The sequence below is a fragment of the Helianthus annuus genome, chromosome 2, assembly GCF_002127325.2.
Source record: "Helianthus annuus cultivar XRQ/B chromosome 2, HanXRQr2.0-SUNRISE, whole genome shotgun sequence".
In the NCBI taxonomy this organism is placed as follows: Eukaryota; Viridiplantae; Streptophyta; class Magnoliopsida; order Asterales; family Asteraceae; genus Helianthus; species Helianthus annuus.
In genome coordinates, this window is record NC_035434.2 from 74081275 (window position 1) to 74106205 (window position 24931).

General features: G+C 34.3%; 3 protein-coding genes and 1 long non-coding RNA gene across 6 annotated transcripts; 2 read left to right on the forward strand and 2 right to left on the reverse strand.

Annotated features, from left to right (window-relative positions):
* Positions 1–457: 457 nt before the first annotated feature.
* On the reverse strand, positions 458–2481 carry LOC110904167. Its single transcript, XR_002572384.2, has 3 exons — positions 2423–2481; positions 655–722; positions 458–574 (listed from the first exon to the last, which is right to left on the reverse strand). It is a non-coding gene; the product is annotated as an uncharacterized LOC110904167 (long non-coding RNA).
* Positions 2482–3990: 1509 nt separating this feature from the next.
* LOC110892474 (protein FAR1-RELATED SEQUENCE 5-like) lies at positions 3991–5536 on the forward strand. Its single transcript, XM_022139638.2, has 3 exons — positions 3991–4314; positions 4603–5398; positions 5494–5536. Exons 1-3 carry the CDS (start codon positions 4293–4295, stop codon positions 5534–5536), a joined length of 861 nt encoding a protein of 286 aa, XP_021995330.1. The 5' UTR covers positions 3991–4292.
* Positions 5537–18436: 12900 nt separating this feature from the next.
* On the reverse strand, positions 18437–19999 carry LOC118484113. The gene is made up of 3 exons (XM_035980012.1): positions 19682–19999; positions 19523–19585; positions 18437–18949 (listed from the first exon to the last, which is right to left on the reverse strand). Exons 1-3 carry the CDS (start codon positions 19770–19772, stop codon positions 18585–18587), a joined length of 519 nt encoding a protein of 172 aa, XP_035835905.1. The 5' UTR covers positions 19773–19999; the 3' UTR covers positions 18437–18584.
* Positions 20000–20078: 79 nt separating this feature from the next.
* Positions 20079–24564, forward strand: LOC110917301 (plant intracellular Ras-group-related LRR protein 7). Of its 3 annotated transcripts, none has more exons than XM_022161895.2 (10): positions 20079–20393; positions 20672–20741; positions 21362–21408; positions 21737–21845; positions 22334–22419; positions 22502–22592; positions 23156–23232; positions 23623–23709; positions 23811–23945; positions 24290–24564. In XM_022161895.2, the coding sequence occupies exons 1-9, from the start codon at positions 20295–20297 to the stop codon at positions 23919–23921; spliced, it is 777 nt and encodes a 258-aa protein (XP_022017587.1). In that variant the 5' UTR covers positions 20079–20294; the 3' UTR covers positions 23922–23945; positions 24290–24564. The 3 variants fall into 3 exon arrangements, with proteins under 3 accessions (XP_022017587.1, XP_022017581.1, XP_022017577.1); XM_022161889.2 differs by having other exon boundaries at positions 20080–20393; positions 23156–23241; positions 24287–24564; XM_022161885.2 differs by having other exon boundaries at positions 20081–20393; positions 23156–23241.
* Positions 24565–24931: the final 367 nt, after the last annotated feature.

Genomic DNA, 24931 nt, shown 5'->3' on the forward strand with positions numbered 1-24931 from the left:
TTCAAATTTAAATTCAATTTACAGATTCGAAATTTAAAATGAAACAAATTAATAGAAAACTTTCAAATTTAGATTTAAAATAATAATTGACTTCGTAATTGTAAATTTAAAATCAAACACAATAATGGTTTACTTCAAAATTTAAATTTAAAATAATGATTGACTTCAAAGTTTAAAATTTAAAAATCAAATCACTAAGGAAACATACGAAAAATATAGGATCATATTCCTCAATCACCTTTAAAAATCAAATCACTAAGGAAACATACGAAAAATAAGTAACCACTGTTTTAAAAAATATATAATGGTAATATATTTATAGAAACAAAGTCTATTTACAGAAACCGAATCATAATTCCGAATACAAAAATCATCTTTAACAACAGTAATCTGTTTATAGAAACAAAAACAACTTTAAAAATGAAATTAAAGGCATAATTAAAGAATTAACAACTAACTAAATACAAAAATTATAACTAAATGACTCACGATAAATCATCATCAATAATTTTAAGACATTAACATATGGAAGTTGTTCTCCCCACAATAAGGTTGCAAAATCATACGGTATTTCCTATCAATCGAAACAAAAAAAAAACATATAAGTTGCAATAACTTATTGTGTGCACAAAACTGAAAACTTAAGAAACATACCAAAAATATAGAATCATAGTCCCCAATCAACATTAATAACGAAGGAGCGTTGTTTTCATGATCCATAACTGCAATGGAAGTAACCACTGTTTTAAAAAAACATAATGGTAATCTATTTATAGAAACAAAGTCTATTTACATAAACCGAATCATAATTTCGAATACAAAAATCATCTTTAACATCACTAATCTATTTATAGAAACAAAAACAACTTTAAAAAAAATAAAAGACATCTTTAAAGAATTAACAATTAACTAAATACAAAAATTATAACTAAATACAAAAAAATTATAACTCACAAAACAAACCATAAGAACTTCAAAAGATAATCACATAAAATTTCAAATTAACACCTAAAGAAAAAAATAAAAAAGAAAGACTATACATATCAAAAAACAACACAACAAAACTGAACTAACCTGTTTTTGGTCGACGAACAATTCGAAAAATATAGGATCATAGTCCTCAATCAACTTTAACAACGAAGGAGCGTTGTTTTCATGATCCATACTGCAAAGGAAGTAACCACTGTTTTTAAAAAAAAATATAACGGTAATCTATTTATAGAAACAAAGTCTATTTACTTCAAAATTTAAATTTAAAATAATGATTGACTTCAAAATTTAAAATTTAAAATCTGAAAATCAAATCACTAATATCCAATCCCGTAAATCAAGCAAACTTATTAGGAAAGTCTAACCTTTCAAATTTAAATTCAATTTACAGATTCGAAATTTAAAATCAAACACATTAATGGAAAACTTTCAAATTTAGATTTAAAATAATAACTGACTTCGTAATTGTAAGTTTAAAATCAAACAAAATAATGGTTTACTTCAAAATTTAAATTTAAAATAATGATTGATTTCAAAATTTAAAATTAAAAAATCAAATCACTAAGGAAACATACCAAAAATATAGGATCATATTCCTCAATCAACTTTAACAACGAATGAGAGTTGTTTTTAGGATCCATAACTGCAAAGGAAGTACCATTGTTTTAAAAAATATATAATGGTAATATATTTATAGAAACAAAGTCTATTTAAAGAAAACGAATCATAACTCCGAATACAAAAATCATCTTTAACAACAGTAATCTGTTTATAGAAACAAAACAACTTTAAAAATGAAATTAAAGGCATCTTTATAGAAATTAACAACTAACTAAATACAAAAATTATAACTAAATGACTCACGATAAATCATCATCAATAATTTTAAGACATTGACATATGGAAGTTGTTCTCCCCACAATAAGGTTGCAAAATCATACGGTATTTCCTATCAATCGAAACAAAAAAAACATATAAGTTGCAATAACTTATTGTGTGCACAAAACTGAAAACTTAAGAAACATACCAAAAATATAGGATCATAGTCCCCAATCAACTTTAACAACGAAGGAGCGTTGTTTTCATGATCCATAACTGCGGGGAAGTAACCACTGTTTTAAAAAAATATAACGGTAATCTATTTATAGAAACAAAGTCTATTTACATAAACCGAATCATAATTTCAAATACAAAAATCATCTTTAACAACACTAATCTATTTATAGAAACAAAAACAACTTTAAAAAGAAATTAAAGACATCTTTAAAGAATTAACAATTAACTAAATACAAAAAATTATAACTCACAAAACAAACCATAAAAACTTCAAAAGATAATCACATAAAATTTCAAATTAACAACTAAAGAAAAAAATAAAAAAGAAAGACTATACATATCAAAAAACAAACAACAACAACAAAACTGAACTAACCTGTTTTTGGTCGACGAACAATTCGAAAAATATAGGATCATAGTCCTCAATCAACTTTAACAACGAAGGAGCGTTGTTTTTATGATCCATAACTGTAATGGAAGTAACCATTGTTTAAAAAAATATAACGGTAATCTATTTATAGAAACAAAGTCTATTTACAGAAACCGAATCATAATTTCGAATACAAAAAATCATCTTTAACAACACTAATCTATTTATAGAAACAAAAACATATTTAAAAAGAAATTAAAGACATATTTAAAGAATTAAAACTAACTAAATACAAAAATTATAACTAAATACAAAAAATTATAACTCACAAAACAAACCATAAGAACTTCAAAAGATAATCACATAAAATTTCAAGTTAACGCCTAAAGACAAAAATAAAAAAGAAAGACTATACATATCAAAAAACAAACAACACCAACAAAACTGAACTAACCTGTTTTGGTCGACGAACAATTCGAGTCCAATTGTCACAAAAGATTGAGGGTTTACCATGAGAAAAACAAACCATAAAACATTCAGAACATATGTTATTAATTTTTGAAAAAAAAATACCGAACAGAAAGGATAAAATCAAACCTACAAAAACTTAGAAAAAAAAAAAAGAAAACAACTATAACATTTAACTAACCTCTGTTGTTTCACGAATGATCGGAGTCCGATTTTATCCAAGATTTAGGGTTCCACATGAAAACAAAATCAACAAAAATTAGTAACTTTGATAAATGTAGATGATGATAATAAAACCTCTGATCTTGATTTTGTTTGCAAAAAAACAAAAAGATAAATGTTCAATCGCTTGATTAAAGATACACAATAGATAAACAACAAATTAAAACAACATACCTTCAATTTTTATGATCAGATCTACAAAGTTTAGGACAAAGAAGAAGTTAATAGCATTCGACACAATCTTTATAAAATAAAGTTTCTATAGAATTGAATAACATAAATAAAGCAGATTTAGGATCGATTGTGTAGATTACAATCGTAAAACAAAGAAATCAGAAACAATAAAATCAAGGATCGATTGAATAACATAGAATAAAGCAGATTTAGGATCGATTGAATAACATAGAAACATACCTTTGATTGGTTAATAGGATTGATTTGTATGAAGAAGATGATGTTGTAGAGGTTTGGCTATGGTTTAGAATTGAGGATCTTGGTGGTGGTGATAGGAGAGAGGATGCAACTTAGTTTTTTAGGGTTTGTAAAGTGTGTGCAAGAAGAATGAGAAAAAAAAGGAAATATATACTATGACCCGAATTCAAAAAACCTGACCCAACACATTTCGGATCCCGCCTCTTTTTTCTTGGAATCGTGAATGTAGAAAGCAAAATGGGATTTCCCTCCTAAACTAAATTGCCACATCATCCTACATGGCCAAAGACAAATGCCACCTAGCCCAAATCCATCTCATTTATATATATATATATATATATAGGTAGAGGTTCAACTAAGAATTTAATCTTCCCTAAGTTTCCTAAGAAGCAATCTTGAGCTTACATGTGGCAATCTCATTAATTTAGATGAAAGGGTAATATTGGAAAATGCAAATTTCAAACAGATCTGTACTTAGTTTTAATCACACGATTTTCATTCCTTCTTTCATATTTTTCATTCATTCATTCATTGAGCTTCATCATCTGACCAATTTCATCGAGATCGTTTTCATCTAAATCAATCGCAAATCTCAATCTCAATCCTGCTGAATCGTTGATCGTTTTCATCGATTTGCCGGTACCTGCGAGATTGAGATCAATCCTGCTGAATCGTTCATCGTTTTCATCGATTTGCTGGAACCCTAGCTCCTCTGTTCATTCATTGATTTGCTGATTTATCCTCCTCTATTTTAATGATGTCTACTACTGTCGATGGTAAAATACCTTCTAGTTTTAATTTCATCTACTTTTTAGGTTTTTAGTTTTGATCTAAGTTGTGCTGGTTTTTATTTAAAAGTGTAGTTCTGAGGTTGTGCTGGTTTTTTGAAGTTGTGCTGGTTTTTTTATATTACATCATATTTTAAAGTGTAGGTTTGTAAAGTTGTGCTGATATCTTTATTTTGTGCTAGTTTGTCTGGTAAAGTTGTGCTTGTTTTTTGTGCTGGTTTATTGTAAAGTTTGTGCTGATATCTTTTATTTGTTCTGGTTTTTTGATTTGTTCAGGAGTTCGTATCTGTCCAACTACTGGTAATCAGTATTATACTCCTATTGTTCCAGATTCTTCCAAACCTGTAGTTGGTATGCATTTCCAGTCAATTGATTCTGCCTTTAATTTCTATAAGAAGTATGCTAAGTTATCTGGGTTTGAGGGTCGAAAGCATACTCAATCTTCAAAAAATGGTGTTGTGATTAGAAAGTACTTTGTTTGTGCGAAAGAGGGTTCAGCGACATCCTGTGCTGTTGACACGGTAAATGATAGTGTTGGTGCTGATAAAAAGTTAAATGACCGAAGGAGGAGACCTTCTAAACGTACCGGATGTAAGGCACACATCCGTTTGTCTTTAACTCCAAAAAATACTTATAGAATTTCTCATGTATTTGAGGAGCATAATCATTCTTTTGTTGATGAAGAGGATTATCATCTTTTAGCTTCGTCTAGAAAGTTGACATTCACTGAAGAGCAACTGCTTTCTGATTTTTCTGAGATGAATATTGGTCCAGTTAGGGCATTCAACCTTATGAGAAAGATTCGTGGTGGATTTGATAAGGTTGGAGTGACGTCTACTGATTGTAAAAATTTTAAAAGAGATATTAATTTGTTCATTGGAGAGTTTGATGTGGATATGGCTGTCCAACGTCTTATGAAGAAGAAGCTGTATTTGCCGAATTTTTCTTGTGAATTTTATTGTGATGAAAAAGGTGCTCTTGCTGGATTATTTTGGGCTGATGAAGAAATGAAACTGAATTATGAGGTCTTTGGGGATGTTATGTCTGTTGATGCTACGTTCCGTACGAACAGGTATTTTATTCACTTTTTGTAGATCATTTATTCATATTTTTATTAAACTAGCACAATTCAGCAAGCAGTTGTAATATAATCAATTCAATTTTTAGGTATGACTTGGTATTTGTTCCGTTCACTGGAATCGATAATTGATGTGTGTCAGTGTGTATATATTTTTTGATATATATTTAAGCCCCTTTTTACACTTTTAGCCAAGTTTAAATTTATAAAACACGATATTTACTAACACTAAACACACATATGGGCAAGTGCACCCATCGTGGACGTAGTATAGTGTTGGTAAGATACCGAGGTCGTCCAAGGACACAAGAGCTTTTAATACCGGTTTATCCTCAACGTCTAATCAAATCAAAAAGTTAGAAAAATGTTTTAAACTAAGAAAAATAAAAACTAACTAAATGCTGAAAATAAAAATAAAGTAAAAACAGATAGACAAGATGAATCACTTGGATCCGACACGTGTATTAGTATAACCTTTGATTATTTTCGCACTTTTGCACTTGTTTAAGAGATTATCTTAGTTATTGTAGTAGGCCCCTCTTTTGAAGGCGACGTTACCCTCAACCCAGTAGTTTGAGTCAGCAAGGATACAATCCTAAAGGGTCGGATTATTGAAAGATAATGAATTAAGTTATTAATGCAAATTATGGTAGGCCCCGCTTTTGGCGGTGACGTTACCCTCGGCTAAGTAGTCTGAGTCAGCAGGGATACATTCCTAAATAGCCGGGTTATAGTATTAATAGTAGTTAACTTATGAGGGGGTCAAAGAGTTTGAATCCCCGCCATCCAATACCTATGGGCATTGAAGGAGATCCTACTAAATTTGACCCAGGTCCCAAGCAGGACCTCTAAACGCTGAACAAGGGCAAGACCCTTACCAAACCGTTCCCTTAACCCCCGACCAGGTAGCCAACATATCTCCATATAGACCGTGGAGATATGAATGGTGAAAATCTTTTATTTTATATAGACAGTAAAATAATGCCAAGACACCACGGACAAACGATAAGGAAAGATCACCTTCAACATAAGTAACTAGTTATTAAAGTCATTAATACAAAACCAAATAAAAAGTGCAAAAGATTAAAAATAAAAAGTATTATACTAAACACTTGTCTTCACCAAGTGATGTAAGAGACTTAGGCAAACATGGCCTTGATTGTCAAGAACTCTTACGATCAATCTTGGATCCCGAGACGACTCACACACTCTACGATGGACAATGGATGATGGTGGTGGATGATGGTGTTATGGTGGTGGTGGGTGGTGGATGAGGTGTGAGAGAGGTGGTGTGCCAAGGGATGAGAGAGAATGAAGCCAAACTCCTCTATTTATAGGCTGAACAGAAGGCTGGACACGGCCCCGTGTCCGCTGGACACGGCCCCGTGCCCGTCTGACATTCTCTCACTTCATTAATTGTAATTGCGAATTACAATTAATGCGCCTGCTGTACTTTCACCACGCCCCCGTGCTCGCTGGACACGGCCCCGTGGTGGGCAATGGAAGCTTCTACTGGTTTGTCTTTTCTGCTGCTTCCTGGGCACGCCCCCGTGTTCGCTGGACACGGGGCGTGTTCAGACTCTGTTTCTTCTCCTTTGCCTTGGGAGATGCCGTTGAGGGTCCGGGCAGTCCACTTTTGTTCCTTTTCTTGTATTTATGGTAGAATTAGATGTCTTTTTGCTTCTTTTGTAATTTTGAGCTCATTTCATCTTGAAAATACAAAAGGAAGACAAAAACACTCTTTTTCCAACATTAGTACTTAAAAAGGGTTAGTTTTATGCCTTAATTGATGTGATTTATATGTTGCATTTTACACACATCAAATACCCCCACACTTGAACTTTTGCTTGTCCTCAAGCAAAACTCTTTAAATGTGGCTTACACTCCCAAATGGAATAGGTAGAAGAGAAGTTTTTTTTTTTTTTTTAGCTTGTCCTAGAGTGTCGGGAATCCAAGGTTTTTATAGGTTTTATTTTTATTTATTTACAATCCTATTCGTTATGATTTATTTTGAACTTTTCATAAGATGAATTACTTATTTGGGCATAGCATGCCTTATTAAAATTCCATTTATATACAAGTTCACATACCTCACGGGAGATCACTCAACACTCGGCCGAAGGTGTATATTTTAGTGAATCACTCGAGAGCGGCACGGAACTCACGTCTTCCATAGGCTTGCCAAGCAATCAATCCTCCTCCTTTTTAACTTTTTACCTTTGTAAATATCAAGAGGACTTTTTGGGTGAAGGCTTGGGTTTAAAGGTGGGTGGTTGGTTAGTGGTTAGTAAAAAGGGCGAAAATCGTAACAAGCGTCGGTTTTCGTGAAGTACCTTGTTTTTAGTGACCTTTTTATTTTGAAGTATTTCTCCAAACAAGCTTTTATAGCTTTTGTTTGTTTTTGACTTCATCATCATCATTTTTTTTTTGATCGTCACATAAAAAGGTGATGTTTACGAAAAAGCGGACTTGTTACTAAAAAAAAATAAATAAAAAGGTTTTTGGTGGGTAAAAAGGGTTTTGGGGTAATGAAATGAAAGGTTTAGGCTCAAAGGGGCTATCTAGGGGGATTTTGGGTAGGTAAAAAAAATTGAAAAATAATGGTTTTGAAAAAAAAAATGGTTAGTCCTAATGCCTCCATCATTTACTTACTTGGGTTTAAGTTGGTAAGGACCGGGAATGTATCGTCGTGGCAAGTTCTAGATTTGTAAGGACCGAGCGGCTATTCACACAAGAAACGAAAAATGAGCATTTAATCTAAATATGTGTATTTTTATGCTCAATAAAGGCTCAAAACTCACTTTTGTGGGAATGGGTTTTTAATGTGACCAAGCATATATAATCGAATTTTAAACTAGACTTGTTATACCGTTTCATAATTTTCTTATGTTGGTTCCTTTTTTATCACGACGCTATCGGTTGTAAACTTGTAAAAATATAACCTTTTTAGAACTTGTTATTCCCAACTTAAACTAAGACAAGTAAATAAAAAAAATGAAAAAGTTTTTGAAAAAAATTTGGGGTGTTTAGCGGTTCCAATAGAGTTTTGTGTAAGGCTTGTGTTTAGGATTTTGCAAAATTTCAAGGTTTTAGCATCCCCCCCACACTTAAATTACACATTGTCCTCAATGTGTCCAAAAATAATGTTTTTGGTTGATTAGAATGTATAAAAGTGGGTTAAAAAGCGAAGATTTATGTTACTGGCATCCTGGACACGGCCCCGTGTTCACCGGGCACGGCCCCGTGGTCAAGTGCCAGTAACAAAAATTACAGAATTGAAACAGAAGCCTGGACACGGGGGCGTGTCCGCTGAACACGGCCCGTGTCCAGTTACCTGAACTGGGTGATTTTCTGCAGGGGCTCAGCACGGGGCCGTGTTGGTTGGGCACGGCCCGTGTTGAGCCTTCTGTGATGGAGATTTTTGTCGGGTTGCTCTGTTCTTCGTGCATGGTTCCATTTTTCTCGTTCCCTTTTTCATCCATTACCACCATGAGTGTGTTTTATACACACGACAACCATCAATCATAAAAACCATCATAGCATTGCAAATCATAGAGAGACATTATATTAAGTTAGCTAAAGAACTAGGGGATACATAAGGTCATCATAAGGGTTCTACTTATTTAAGAAAATTTCGGGAATAGCTTCCCGATGTAGTAACTCTCTCTAGCCGATGGCTCCTCGGTTGTCATTCAAAGCCATTCTTCTATCTCCCATGGGAGGTAAAAGGTAGCTTCATTCTCTTCGGTGTCTCGAGGAGGAACGCTCACCGGGACTCCTTGCACCACCCTTGGTTGAGGTACTTGGTGCATGGCGTGCCATTCTGCTGGAATGATGACCTCGGGTACTACATTCCACGCCCTTTGGGTTATCACCGGGACCAAAGGCGGGGAAGCGAGAAGGTTTAATCTCTGGTGCAGGAGATTTACTTCTCGTAGGCAGCCCTCCAAACCTACCGTCAGATGATTAATACGATCCACCAAAGCTTCTTCTACTCCCGTCATCTCGTCTATGGCTTCCCTCAAAGCGTAAACGTAGTTTACTAGGGAATCCTCTGCCGTAGATGACCTCCTTCCATTTCGGTTATTTCTCGAAGATGTTCCGCTGTTTCTGCTGGCCATTTTCTGCGAAATAATCCGAAAATAATTAAACTTTTGCAAAACATTACCTCGAACACGGCCCCGTGCTCAGTATTTTGCTTAAATACTTGTATCTCAGTTCAACCAACTCTTTGTCTTGTTCCGGTGACTCTTTCGACAGCCCACTATCCCATTCCTTCTTGCTCACATGCTTCCCCGTGTATGTCTCCATGTGTCTCATTGCAAAGACACCACAATCTACAAAGTTCTTTTCCGTTTGCCACGACATTTTCATTATTTCTGGTTCCAAGGGCGACATCTTTGGGTGCATTGTTGGGTATTCAACTTCAAGGTAATCACATACAATTTCTTTCTATAATTTGAAAATTTTCAAAATCAAAATCCCTAAGCATCACAAATATAATTAAAATAAACAGCACAGAATTAATGGGCATCAATATATTACCACTCTTTTAGCACGTGCCATTTTTTGTGCTTTTGCTTTCCCTTTCATGTTGTCTATAATCTTGATGGCTTCTCCCTTGAAATCAAAACATACAATGTAGTAGTGCTTGTTTTGTAGTATTGGAATGAACAACATGTCCACTTTCCTAATAGTTCCAAACTCGGTAGTCATCAATGTCGCGGCAATGTTTTCTCTGAAATTTTGTGTGCAGGTCTTTTTGTTCAGTTTTGGTTTGAAGTTGTTTTCTCCCTGCACAGAAACCAGCACAATGTGTTATAAACCAGCACCAGCACAACGTGTTATGAACCAGCACAATAATAGCATTTCATATATTAGACTAACCAGCTATTAATAAAACATTAATATTTCAAAACCAGCACAATGTGTAATAATCCAGCACATTTTGTTAAATTTCTAATCTGTTATTAAAACCAACACATATTAGAAAACATACCAGCATGTTGCATGGGCAGAAAACTCTTGCCGGTGAACCTTTGCTTCTGTAGACCTCTTCACTGTTTAGTACCAATGACCAAGCTGTTAGGACTTGGACATGTATGTATAAGTTCGGGTGAAGCGACTCCAGAAATACCCTTGAAAGGTTTGTGCTAAATGTTGTCTCAAATATAAACACCCTGCATTGTTGTAATACACATTAGTTTAAATACTTATTTTTATCCAATTAAGATTTTGTTGGTTTTTATACTTACCAGGGGTCGTCAACTGTCGAGAACATCCATTCGGCTATCCTTACTTCAATTTTTTCAGTTTTTGTTTTTATTTGTACAACTCGCTGCATATATGGTGAACATAAAGGTTCGGCAGGGTGAGTTGTACGTTTGCTTTTCTTCTGGTCTCCGGCGTTTAGGTCTTCACCTATGAATTCTTGTTTTTCACTGTCTTTTTTAGGTTCCTTTTCTGGTGTTTTAAAAACCTCTCCTTGCTGTGCTGGTTGACCAGCAGCCTCATTTCCTTCTTTCTTTGCTGGTTGGCCAGCAGTGTCACTTTCTCCCTTTGGTGGTTCATTAGCATCTTCACCTCCTTTCTTTGTTGTTTCCCCATCAGGTTTACCATCTTTAACCTTTTCTCCACCTGCATCCTTTTCTTCTTCACCTATGAATTCTTGTTTTTCACTGTCTTTTTTGGTTTCATTTTCTGGTGTTTTAAAAACCTCTCCTTGCTGTGCTGGTTGACCAGCAGCCTCATTTCCTTCTTTCTTTGCTGGTTGACCAGCAGTGTCACTTTCTCCCTTTGGTGGTTCATTAGCATCTTCACCTCCTTTCTTTGTTGTTTCCCCATCAGGTTTACCATCTTTAACCTTTTCTCCACCTGCATCCTTTTCTTCTTCACCACCAACTCCATGATCAGCACCATCTTTTTTGCTGCTTGCTACCTGTTCTGCCTTTTCTATTTCTTTTATAATCTCTGGCCACATTGAACTGGTGATTCTGAAAGGAGTTGAATCAAATTGTGAGACCACCATTTTTTTTGTGATTGGGTAAGTTTAACTTCATTCCCTTCTTCCTTTTCATTCCCTCCTTCTATCTTCTCTCCACTTCCTCCTTTTTTCTTTTCTTCATTCCCTGCTTCTGATTCTTGCTTCTCGAAATTGTACTTTTCACCATATACTACCAATCTTTTTCTCCACTCATCCACAGCATCCACAACCTCCTCACCTTTGTACTTTGTTAAACATTCTGCAATCATTTCGTGTGTTTCTTTGACATGCATGTCCAGCTCTTTTGTTTTGGATTTTATCAGACAAATCCATTCCTGAAAAGATAACCAGCACATTCTTTTTATAAAGTAGCACAAATTGTAAAAGTAGCACATTCTTTTTATAAAGTAGCACAAATTGTAAAAGTAGCACATTTTCCATTTTTATTTTTACATACACATGATAAAAGTTTACAATAAAAGTAGCACATTTCAAACTAGCACAGTTTTATAATCCATTTAAACCAGCACACTCTAGCACATAAATCAGCACAATTTCACATTCCAAATTCTAACATTAAACTAACATATACTATGTATAAACTAGCACAATTTAACATTCCAAACACTAAATGTCATAAAAGTAACACATTTTTTAACAAATGTCATAAAAGTAGCACATTTTTTCAATAACCATCTAAACCAGCACTTTTTTCAGTAATACTACAGATAAACACAATAAAATAGAAATTACCACTCCACTTGTTGGATTTGTAGGTGGAATTTGTGAGAGTTTTTCCTGGGATTGTGGAATGTCCAAACTTTGTGTAATGTCTAGAGATTCTGGGAAGTCACTAAAGTAATGATTTCTAGCTTCATCAGTTTCCTTTGAGATTTGTTGATATGTGGATAGAGGTTGTTCAGCTGGTGCTTTTTTCTTTATCTTCAGTTTTACCTTCAAATTCTTTCGTTTTTCATTTTCTTCTGTTTGACCAGTTGTTGCTGCTTTCAAACTTGTTTTCTTCTTACTCTTCACCACCTTTTGAGTAGGTGTTTGTGTTGTCAAGGTGAGTTTCTGTGCTGATTTCCCATCTTTTTCACTTCTCTTTCTTTTATTGCTTTCCACCACCGGACCAAGCTTTTTAATTGTATCATTTTTATGATACATTACAGCTGGTATCATCTTCTGTGTTGGATTTGTTCTTTGGTATGTATCATGCGCATAAACCAACTGATTGATTTACAAGTTAGTTTTTGTTATTATGTTTGATAAAAAACAATAAATATAAATCATTTTTAGATAACTACAACATACCACTAGAAATGTTATCGGTCCGATGTAATGTGCTGCTTTAGATTGGAACCAGCTTGTTGTCTTTCTGTTCAAGCAGTCGATCACGTAGCTGCACCAGTCAACATCCTTAATATCTACATCAGGTTGCAATGTTGTAAGGAATTTCATGTTGACGTTGCCACCGTGTGTGAGCTCTGCCATTATTTAGTTGAACATTACAAGAAAGTTCAGTTGAAATAGCCTTCCACTCTCCTTCTGTTCTTTCACAACATGAATAATATTGTAGGACCGGTTTTGACACCGTTCGATTGCGTAACGAACGTTTCACGTGCGGAATCCGTGAACGAACGTGACCGAACACACGATAACGTACTACTAATGTGATTCCATTGCTGAATTTGACAAGAACGATACAAGAATCACAAATACAATACTTTCTCTCTCTACTTTCTCTCTCTAGAAAGTCTTCTCCCCAACTTCTCTCTAAATCTCTAACTCAAAGTCTACCAAAAGTCTAACTAAAAATATGACATAACTCCTATATATATGGTCAAGACAACTTAGTGAAAGTTCTCACTAATTACAAGTTTGCCACCTTGCCATTTCTAACTAGATATGACATAATACGCTTGATTTCTTCTCGGCTTTTCACTATGACTTGGATTAACCGGATTGACAAAGGCAATAGACAAAATATGCATCAACAATCTCCCCCTTGGATATTGCCGTAGTCAATCTCGTAGTGAAACTCGTAACGACTTGTCTTTCTCTCTCTCTCTAAGACTCGAACTAAGATGTAGTCGACAGACAACTGCACTAACAAACTCCCCCTTGAATGTTGACGGAATCTTTAGTGAGAGTCTTCAATCATTCACAGCACCTCAATCTTGTTCGAACTTCTTCAGGAACTCAGCCTGGAATAATATCTTCTTCAGGAATTCCTTCCTGGAATCATATGCCTGGATCATTCTCTGGCTCTAACTTTCATCAGACTCCCCCTAACATAATGCTGAGATCTCTGTCTGGAAATCGTTATCACCATTGAAATCAACTCCTGGCTTTCTCTGTTTAAGCTCTCCTCTGGTTCTTATGTATCTCCTGGCTATTCGTAGCAACAGGATCAGAAACCTGCAAAACTCAACCATACTATTACAAACTAATACAATTTGCAATTCAACTTAATGAATAAGCAAATCATATAAGAAAAATTATGAAGATCAAACTGTAGGTTACCATTCAACTTATTCATCAAGTTAATGAACCGAATTTGCATTTCAAATCTTCACAATTTAACACACTCTCTCAAACCACAAGTTCAACATGTTTAGCACTTGAAATGTCAAATATCAGTTCTTCACACTCTGTTGTCGAAAATCTTTTTGTAGTTTTCAAATATCAAACAAAAATACAATATTTTTGGATTTTTGAATTTTGAACAATACAGAAATGAACACTATTTTTGAGAGATTGTGCAAGAGGATCATATCGGTTTTTGAGACATATCACCAACACCGTTGATCTTGATTAATCAGCAAATGTTAAAAACAAATTTACTTCTGATTGTCAGTATTGTTGTCCACTTAAACCTCTACACAAATTTTCAATTGATTCAAGATACGTATTTAATGTATTAGCACTTAAACTTATTTGAGTGTCCCACCTCTTGAATATACTCCCATATCCAGATCCCAATATTCTGATCTACAGGTAAGTATAACTACAAATGATATCTGTATATAAATTAGGGGAAAAATGCGAGAACTGAGGGATCTCAGGTCAGAACTTCCGTTCAGCAGAGAGATATCAGCTTCGACTTAGCAGTGGGTCCCCTTTAGAGGATCTTTTCAGCTACAACAACTGATCATCAATTTTATTGTCTAATCAGCTGAGGGCTTTATGCTATGTTTCAAGCATATGAAGAAAGTATTAGCCAGGGACTAGGTCAGAACTACCGTTCAGCAGAAGTCCCGGAATAATACCCCAGACATCAATTGAGTACAAGAACCTAGTATTCCAGAATAAGAAACCTTTCAAACGAGATTTCAGGGGTTACCTATATATCCAAGTAGTGTTCCCCACAAAATAAGTAAGTTTTGATTTTATGTTTATATCTCGAATACAATTTACTAACTGTGTGAAGCCTACTGACACGTCATTAGTAAGACTTGTTTAAAAACAATTTTGTCTTTACAAATCTCTAGCATGCTGTGATAGTCCACCGATGTACTATCATCTCCTCTTTTTGCAGCAAAACTCATTTTCATTTTTCAATTTTTTTTTTTAATTTTTCAAAATTTTCTTACTCCCCCTAAAATCAAAATATGTTTCAATTTTGATTTTCTGAAGAAAAATTGAAAACAAACTATACAAGAAACTTGACAACATTATATGAATTACCTCAATTCACCATTCTCGTGCAAAAACAATCAGAACTCCCCCTCACAACAAACTATTTTCCCATAATGATTTCAAAACACTCAAGTTTGTTTCAATCAAAATGGTTTTTCCGGAAAAATTAGTTTGTTTACCAACCATTTGTAGGTTCGGGGTTATCTCTTCATTTTGTTTTCTTCAAACCTTTTAAAGATTTAACATTTTCAGTTTTAACATAAACTATCAATAGAAAATCAAGTACAAATTAATGTCCCTGATTTACCACTTATGAGGCGAAAAATCACCAAAGTGAAATTTCTCAAGAAATGTGCCGATTCATGATCCACGATACCATCTTGGGATCTCCGGCAAGTCAGGTTTTTCTATTTAAACAATTTCACCCAAGCCTGACTGACCTTGGGTGATTTCGAATTCTTGCTCAACAATGGTGGAAAATTTGCATCATCCATTGCTAAACTAGAATTCTCAACTTTTACCTTAACCAATGGCTCCTCTGGTTTTACCATACCAGAATCATTGCCTGAAGGTGGCTTGTCCGACTTTGATCTGTCAGATTCATCGCCGACCTTCTCCTTTTTCTTCTCCTCTTTTGTCCTCAGATTTGTATCTGATGAATTCTTTTTGCTTGTTGTTGCAGCTGAGTGAGTTGATTCATCAGAACTTTTAATCTTTTTGTCCGGTGAACCCGAGGACAAAATCTTCACGAGATACTCTCTCGCTTTCTTCCTCTTTTTCCTCAGTCTGTCTTTCTGCCCCTGTGAAAGTTTGACTTTCTTTTCCAGAATTGACTGTTCTTGAACTTTAGGTTTCAAAACCTTCTGTTCCTGGGGCTTGACTTTGACTGGAATCTTTGCCGTTTTCTGAGAATTAACCCTCAATCTTTCATTTGATTTCCTTGGGCAATCTCTGGCAATGTGACCTTTGATGTTGCAATTAAAGCATCTCCTGGTCTCATAACTCCAATACCGGCAGTTAACAGCAATGTGTCCATGATAGCCGCAGCTGTAACACACTCTGTTATCGTACCTATCACCATTTTTAGTCCAAACGCTCAGATCAAAGCATTGTGTGGCTTGATGATACTCCTTCCTCAACTCTGCTTGATTTGGCGCTTTAGCACTGTGATCTTTCCTGCATCCAACAATTTTTGAATTTTCATTCTCTACCTTTTGTAATTTTTCCTTTTGATTGGATGATTGTACTGATGAGTTTCTTTCTTCAATTTTAAATTTTTGTTTCTGTTTTACAATCTTCTTCACAGGTTTCTGCTTAGAGCATTCTCCCTTTTCAGTCGAGTGTAAAACAGTTTTCTGAAATTTTTCTTTTAAAAACAATTTTTGTTTTTCTTTTTTAATATTTTCATCATCGGATGCATCATCACAATCTTCAACTTTGACAGAGTCAAAGTTTGTGACACAATCACTTATTGGAACTGAATTGATCGGTTTTGGACAAGGAATATTCAACTTGTCAGATTTAGTCGCAAAACTGATCAATTTCTTTTCAAGTTCATCAATCTTGATCCTTGAACTCTTAGCTTCGTCTTCAAGCTTAGATATTCTTTCAAGATGAGACTTGATTGAATTTTTATTTTCATTTTTCAAGTTTTCAAGAACAGATTTTTCATTTTCCAAAACATTTATCTGTTCTTGAAGTTTCACTTCATTAGCTTTCAGATTTTTGTTCTCCAATTTTATCCAGAAATCTTCATTTTCAGATGATTTCTGTTTGCTTTCAAAAACCTTTTCATTTTCTTTCAAACCTTTGGTCTCTAATGTCAAACTGTTCACACTACCCAACAGTTTGGCATTTTCGACTTTCAACTTCTCACAAATACCCTATAAGTCTAGAATCTGTTTTTCATCAGCTTTCTTCTTATTGTTCAATTTCTTGATCTCCAATGCTAAACTTTCTGCATCCTTCACAAGTTTGGCATTGACTGTCTTGAAGTTGTGACAATTTGAGCATACTGATGCAGACCTTGACGATTCATTCTTCACAGATTCTTTGACTTTTACAGCTTTTTCTTTCCTTTTCTCATCCTTGATCACCATCTGTTCTTCAATCCTTTTAATGAGTGGAGTAATTGTCAGTTGAGAAAATTCTCTAGAACTTTTCAAGCTCAAGACATAATCTTCCCATTCTTCTTTCGGTAAAGCACTGATAAATTTTTCAACCCACTCTTCTGGTTCTTTTGTAATATCTAAATCAGACATTGAACTAACAAGATGTTTGTATCTCTTAATGACACTCTTTGTACTTTCCGGAATCTGACCCGAAAGAGTCAATCAGAGGAGTTTGATCAGATACAGGTGCGGAAAACAAGTACCTGATGTAGAAACAGCTCTGATACCACTTGTAGGACCGGTTTTGACACCGTTCGATTGCGTAACGAACGTTTCACGTGCGGAATCCGTGAACGAACGTGACCGAACACACGATAACGTACTACTAATGTGATTCCATTGCTGAATTTGACAAGAACGATACAAGAATCACAAATACAATACTTTCTCTCTCTACTTTCTCTCTCTAGAAAGTCTTCTCCCCAACTTCTCTCTAAATCTCTAACTCAAAGTCTACCAAAAGTCTAACTAAAAATATGACATAACTCCTATATATATGGTCAAGGCAACTTAGTGAAAGTTCTCACTAATTACAAGTTTGCCACCTTGCCATTTCTAACTAGATATGACATAATACGCTTGATTTCTTCTCGGCTTTTCACTATGACTTGGATTAACCGGATTGACAAAGGCAATAGACAAAATATGCATCAACAAATATGATGCATTTTTGGCAGTTCATCATCAATTTCAAATTGATTTCTAAACTCTGCAACAACTGGATCACTCATTGATGGTTTACTCAACTCCTTAACCTTCACTTTACCCATTGGTATGCCAAGAACTTCTTGTACTAGGTTAGGTGTTATCACTACATTATGTGTACCTAGATTCAGTGTGTTGATTGTAGGTTCATAATTGTTAGTGAGCCAGTATCCCAGATCAGTTGGTATATTTGTTATATCAAAGTTCTTCATGCTTTCAAATCCCATGTTATCTACTTCTGCTTTCTGTTCGTCAGATAACACTTGCATGAATTCAGCAAGGTTTTTTGGGCTGTTCCTGATTCTAATTCTTTTTTTCTTATCAAATTCCTTGAAAAGTGTTGATCGTATAGGTTCAACATTTGTGGCAACAGCTTTTAGTGCTGTTTTTTGTTTCTTTTCCGGTTGTTCGAAGTCACTGTCTGATGAGCCTGCAAGTAATTTCAGAAGAAACATAGTAACCAGCACAAGTTATAAAGTGTACTATATATTAAAAAAACAATAACCAGTACCATTTTGATCATTTAATACATAATAAACCATGATTTTTATAATTCAAAACATCATTGTTACATAAGGTTCAGAAAAACATGATCATAATACATAACAGCATTGATAACATTAGAAAACTAAAACAAACAACATAAACATGATGATCATAGCAGGAGCTGGCTAGATTGCTACTTCCTTCCAAAATTCTTGACTGAGATTATAGGTTTTTCCTCATCTTCTTCATGTTTAGGTTGTAGGATGGGGATCTTTTGTTTTTCATCATATTCTTCTTTTTTGGGTTGTACAACTGAGATTTCAGGTTTCTCATCAATCTCTTCTTTTATGGGATCTGAAGGTTCACCACCAGAAGTAGGATGATTGGTATAGTTTGGCCCCCAGATTGCTACTTTATTCCAAAATTTCGGACTCATATAATATTCCTTTTTTGTTGGTCTTACAACTTTTAGTGGAATGGGATGCAAAGGTTCATTATCAAAAGTAGGGATTGGTTCTCCTGGTTGTACAATTTGTAGTGGTTTGGGATTGTACAGCTCTGTTTTCACACACAAAAAAGCAACTGAAACTTATATTACTTATCTCCTGAATTTAAAAGTAGCACAGTCGGTAAACCAGCACAGATTTGGAACCCAAAAAAACCACTTGTGCTAGTTTCTTCTAAAACACTAAAGTAGCACAGACGGTAAACCAACTAGAATTTGTGCTAGTTTACTAGAAAACACTAAACCCTTTGTGCTAGTTTCTTCTAAAGCAATAAACTAGCACAGATAGTAAACTAGCACAGATAGTAAACCAGCACATATTTGGAACCCAAAAAACCAACTAGAACTTTGTGCTAGTTTCGTAAAAAACACTAAACTAGCACGGAAGTTAAACCAGCACCGATTTCAAAACCAGAAAACCAACCACAACTTTGTGCTAGATATTTCTAAAACACTAAACTAGCACATAGGTTAAACCAGCACATAAAATAAACCAGCACAAAAAATAAACCAGCACTATTTCATTAAAACACAACGATGGATCTGTTTTATAAAATGCAGAACATGAATCAGTTTAGACATATTAAAACCCTAGAAATCTGTTCGTTTACAGATCCTTAACAAACCTTCGAAATCGTCATCAGGTTTTGTTTCTTTATGCTTCTGGCTTCTTGTAGATCTCTTAGAACCTGTGTAATCGATTTGATTTCGAAGAAACTTAGAAAAACCGTACAAAATTGAAACGAATACACCAAAATGCAAAAAAAAAAAAAAATGGAACGTACTCTCTGAATCCATCGTTGATGCTGTTTTTGTTGTTGTTTGTTCGATTTTCGTCTCTCTTATTGTCGATTTTAGGGGACGTTTCTTAGCCATTGGGAAGTTTTGAGAGAGAGTGAAGAAGAACTGTTTTGAATCGTCAATAACTGCTTTCCTTTTTGTCCAGTACTATTTTTTTGTTTATGGCGAAAATACCCCCGCGCGTTTTAATTGTTTACTTATCTAGTTTAATATTAGGGATTTAATCTGGTCCATTGGTTGTTTAAAAACATGGTGTAGATTGCTTCTTAGGCAACTTAGGCAAAATAGGCTTCTTAGGGGAACCGCCCCCTATATATATATATATATATATATATAGATGTTTACCAAAAAAGCAAAACAACATATGTTTTACTAAAAACACAACTTTTTCATCATCATTCCATTTTCTAAATTGGAAAAGTCGTCAAAATTAGGCCTTTGTCAAACAAAAAGTCTTTCCCATTTCATCATCGTTTTCTGCAATTCACATTACAATTTCAAACGATCAAGATCTACCCCACATCAAAACCCCTTCAAACTATCCAATTATTATTCAACAAAACTTGAAACCCCCTTCGTATTTTGTGAAAAAGATTCATGGGTTGTGCTTCCAGCAACACGGCTGACACCAAAGCCGACCGCTTGGCTCGGTGGCGTGCCACCGGCATTGTCGGCTTACGCGACGCCAAATTGAAGGTAAATATTGTTATCTATTTATCTGTTAATGTTTTTTATGTTGTTCAAGATTTGGGTTTTTTTATTATTTTGAATTTGTTTGATTGATGTCCAGGATTAGGATTAGGGTTTATTGAAGATGTGATTTTTTTTTTAATTCTGAAAATGGGCAATATTTGTGTGTGTTTTTTTACTGTTGCATTAGTGTATATGAATTGGGATTTCAGTTGATTTCTCGATAAAGTTTTTGATTAATTTGAGGGCTTGAATTTGTTTTTTTTTTTTAATTAATGAAACAGTCATTTCCAGATGAAGTTGTTGAGCTGGATAGAGCTGTACGGACGCTTGATTTAACAAACAACAAAATAGGTATTTATTTCTCTCTTTCTTGTTTTTTTTTTTTAGAAAAAACTGGCAAATAAACTTTATTTATTTACAACAAGAAGCTGCATTTTGCTGGTGCATGTTACATATGATCAAGTAACCTTTTAAGGACCCTTTTTGCTCTTGCGCCTTTATATGGTTCGGGTCCTAGGTTACCCTTACGGTCCCTTTAGCTACATGCATTTCTGGTTCAGGTTCGGTAGTTCGGGTTCTGGTTCTGGTGGGTCTGAACCGCCAAACGTTCACCCCTACCTGCAAGGCATATGCAAGGCGCTGCTCATTGTACAACCAAATATGATTTGTTTACAACCCGAAGTTGCGTCTGTCTCATTTGTTTTACGTTATTACATATCAACCTTTCATTTACAACCCGAGGCGTATGCAAGGGCTTTCACTCATATTTCACAAAGCCTCTTTATTTTTCCACAAAGATGTACTTACTGTTCATCTTTATCTATTAGGCCCTAAATAATCTAAATTTGACATTACATTCATCTCTTTGCATGAAGTCAACATGAGCGTTGATAACATCTTCACCAACCGTTAACTTACGCCAGAATTCTTTAGGATCTTATAAAATTCTGATTACTTTTTTTTTCTCACAGCTGCCATTCCTGAGGAGATTAGCAAATTAACAAATATGCAAAGGCTGGTATGTTCTTCAAGCTTCCAATTTTCTTTTTATTTCTCTAATTTTTAAATTATATGTATTTATTTTTTTTGTCTTCGATTACATTTTACGTATTTTTTTTTATCTTAGATTACATTTTACATTTTATTTTGATATGGTTTTCTTGAATTTATTGCCAATATGTGCTTCTTTGTCTAAATAGCTCTTTAAATTTGATATGCATTTAACTTTGGTCATTTACTAAGATACGTTATGTTTGTGCTTTGCCTGGTGTCTAGTGACTATTGACTACTATGAGTCTGTTTTAAATAATATAGTATTAATATTTTAAACAATTTTCTATTTTCAGATTTTGGCTGACAATCTAATCGAGCATCTTCCAACGAACATGGGCAAACTGCAGTCTTTAAAGTTAATCAATCTCGATCAAAATAGAGTTTCTATGTTGCCTGATGAATGTAATAAGACCGAATGTTCATATACCCCTTCTCCATCCAATGAAAATTGCAACAGTTTCATTTTTTTTATATACTGTTTATCGTTTTAAACCCTTAAAAACCACACAATGAACGGTAAATAATTTGCCACCCAAAAGTAAAAAAAATGACTCATTTTATTCCGTATTTCCGTGCTAGTTGGCAATTTCTACCCATTTTCATATCGGTATTGGGTGAGTCATTCAAAGTGTATTTTTTATTCATAAAACTTTCTAAATCATTTTATTAAAAAAAATAGATTAATATAAAAAATAATGAGTTTTTCTAATCATGTTTGATACATTATTTATTTATTTATTTACAAATGAATAAGATCGGTTTGGACCCATTACCCTATCTGCCCACGAAACTAAAATGTTGCATTTTTCTTGAGACGTTGAGAATCTATTTGTCATTGTTTCTTAAACATTGTTACAATTTTTACTGATTTTTTACACTTTTTTATTCAGTGGGACAATTGGTGAGACTTGAGAGATTATCCATCTCAGGCAACCGGTTAACCACCCTGCCTGAAACCATTGGAAGTTTGCGCAATGTAAATGACTTTCTCTACCAACTTACAATTGAAATTTGGATTATTTTTAAATTTATTTAGAAATTAATTGTTGAAAATGCAGTTGTTGCTGTTAAATGTGTCCAACAATCAACTGAAGTTTCTTCCAGAATCTGTTGGAAGCTGCTATTCTTTAGAAGAGCTACAAGCAAATGGTACATATTGTCTTCATATTTTCTAGTCACATTGCAAACTTTTTTTTCCATTAAAAAAACGGTTAACGGTTAAATATGCTTACAAAAAAGTAAAAACTATATTTTATTATAGTAATCTAAGGGGCTGTTTGGCAACTTCTGAATGGTTAAGTGCTGAACCAGTAACTCAGTAAGAGGTCTGAATCATTAAGTATTGAACCAGTAAGAGGTTTGAACCATTAAGAGCCAGTACAACGCTTAACAGTTCAGATGCAAATGTCTGATCAATTTAGAGTAGAGGTCTTAACCATTCAGACTCTGTATAATGCTTAACCATTCAGAGGCAAATGTCTGAACCATTCAGACATCTGCTCCTGAAACAAACAATCTGAACCATTAAGTGATGAACCAGTAACCATTAAGAGCTAAACAGACAACTCCTAAACCATTTAATTAAGTGATTTTGGAGATTGTTTGTATTTTAAATTAATTGGGGCTACTTTTGACCCATTTGTGTTATAGCTGATATCTTTTATTTGACCCATTTTAATTTATTTGTGCTTCTAAATTTGTTGTTGTTTTAGAAAATTCCATCGAAGAACTTCCTTCTTCAGTCTGCAATCTTATTCACTTGAAGTCATTATCCTTGGATCATAACAAGGTGAAACAGGTAGCTTCCATTTGTCAAATAATTACTCATATTGTTTGGAATATTAACGTCTTTTCCATTTTGAAATGAGGAACAAAGGAAATGTACAAATGAATAAAATCCAAGATTTTTTTAATATTTACTTTAATATATTAAATTTAATAATAATTTTTCTTGTATTTTTGAAAAAGCAACAGTAGTTCAAGAAAATCAAATTTCTCTTGACGTTAAAAATTTTCATAACCTTCAAGTGGTGAGGCAGTGGTAAGCACCTGATTCACTTGTAGTTACCTGGTCTCACTGGTTAGCAGGGTATTGGTGGGCCCCGTGAGTTTTCCCTAACGGGTTATCATGATTCATGATCACCGGAAAAAAAAGATTTTCACACTTTTATTTCCACAGATACCTCCGAGTTTATTGAAGGCGTGCAAGGCTCTACAAAATATTTCATTGCATGATAATCCCATATCTATGGATGAATTCCAGTCGGTAAACTTCAACTTTTCACAATTATTGATTTCTGCAGTTTAGCTATAGAAGTCAAACTTGTTTGGTCAAACGTGATGATCACATCTTGAATTTGATCTTAGATGGAAGGATTTCAAGAATTTGAAGCCCGGAGAAAAAAGAAATTCGATAAACAAATAGATTCGAACGTGATGATCGGTTCTAAAGGCCTTGATGAGGGTGTTGATTTATGACATTAAACCGAAATTCTATTTTAGGTAAAAGTTTTTTCTTCTTTTTGTTTCTTTGTTCATTATAACTCATATGCTTTCTAAAGTGATTATGCGTTTTGAAATAATTTGTTAAGTAATCCAAATACATAAAAAACACGAAACCTTCAATCATATGATTTTTAAAACTTAAAATAGCAGCAAACGCTATTTTTCGAAAGTGTTTTTTTCCATACGCCATAGTCGGTAATTGGATTATTCAATTTCACATGACCAGTTTCAAAATGCACATCCAAACAAAAAGTCAACATGACTTTCTTTGACCTCTACAACTAAACTTTTAGTTTAAAGATTCACTTGATTTGACTTTCTTTGACTTGAATCACTAGCAGGACGGTGTGTTTGTTGGTGGCTTTGATCCGCTTGCATGATTGGTGGCGGTTTATGGTCTCGACTTACGTCTATCTTCATTCTTTGTTCTGGTAAGGAGCCCTATTTATTGTACATTGTACATACAAACATATTGAATTACGTGTTAAAACTTCATTTACAATTGAGGTAGAAAAAAGTTGTTACTTTCTACGTTGAGGGCCCATTGGCGAAGCTTCACCCCGGCCCCCACTGATTTTTTGTTTGTTGTGTTAATTTTACCGAAAGTTCTCCGATTTTTTTTTGTAGTAAAAATATTGGATTTTAAGAGTCCGGCTCCCACCGATTTAGGTTTTGAGAGTCCGGCTCCCATTAAGTTTTCGTTCAAGCCCTGCCACTGCGAGGGCCTGTTTGGAAGTTGACATTCTTGGGTGTAGTTGACATCCAAACAGGCCCCTCACATGACTCGGGATGGTTGGTGATGTATGGTTGATCCATTTGAAACATGTGGCATAGCGACTATGTGATATTTTTAATTTGAACACGTGAAATAAGCATCTAGATACAATAGATTATTTATTTATTTATAAAACTGGAAAACTTTACAAGAAATTTGAAGATGGAGGTAAAAAGGTGTCTCATTGACTTGGCATATCCAACATGTA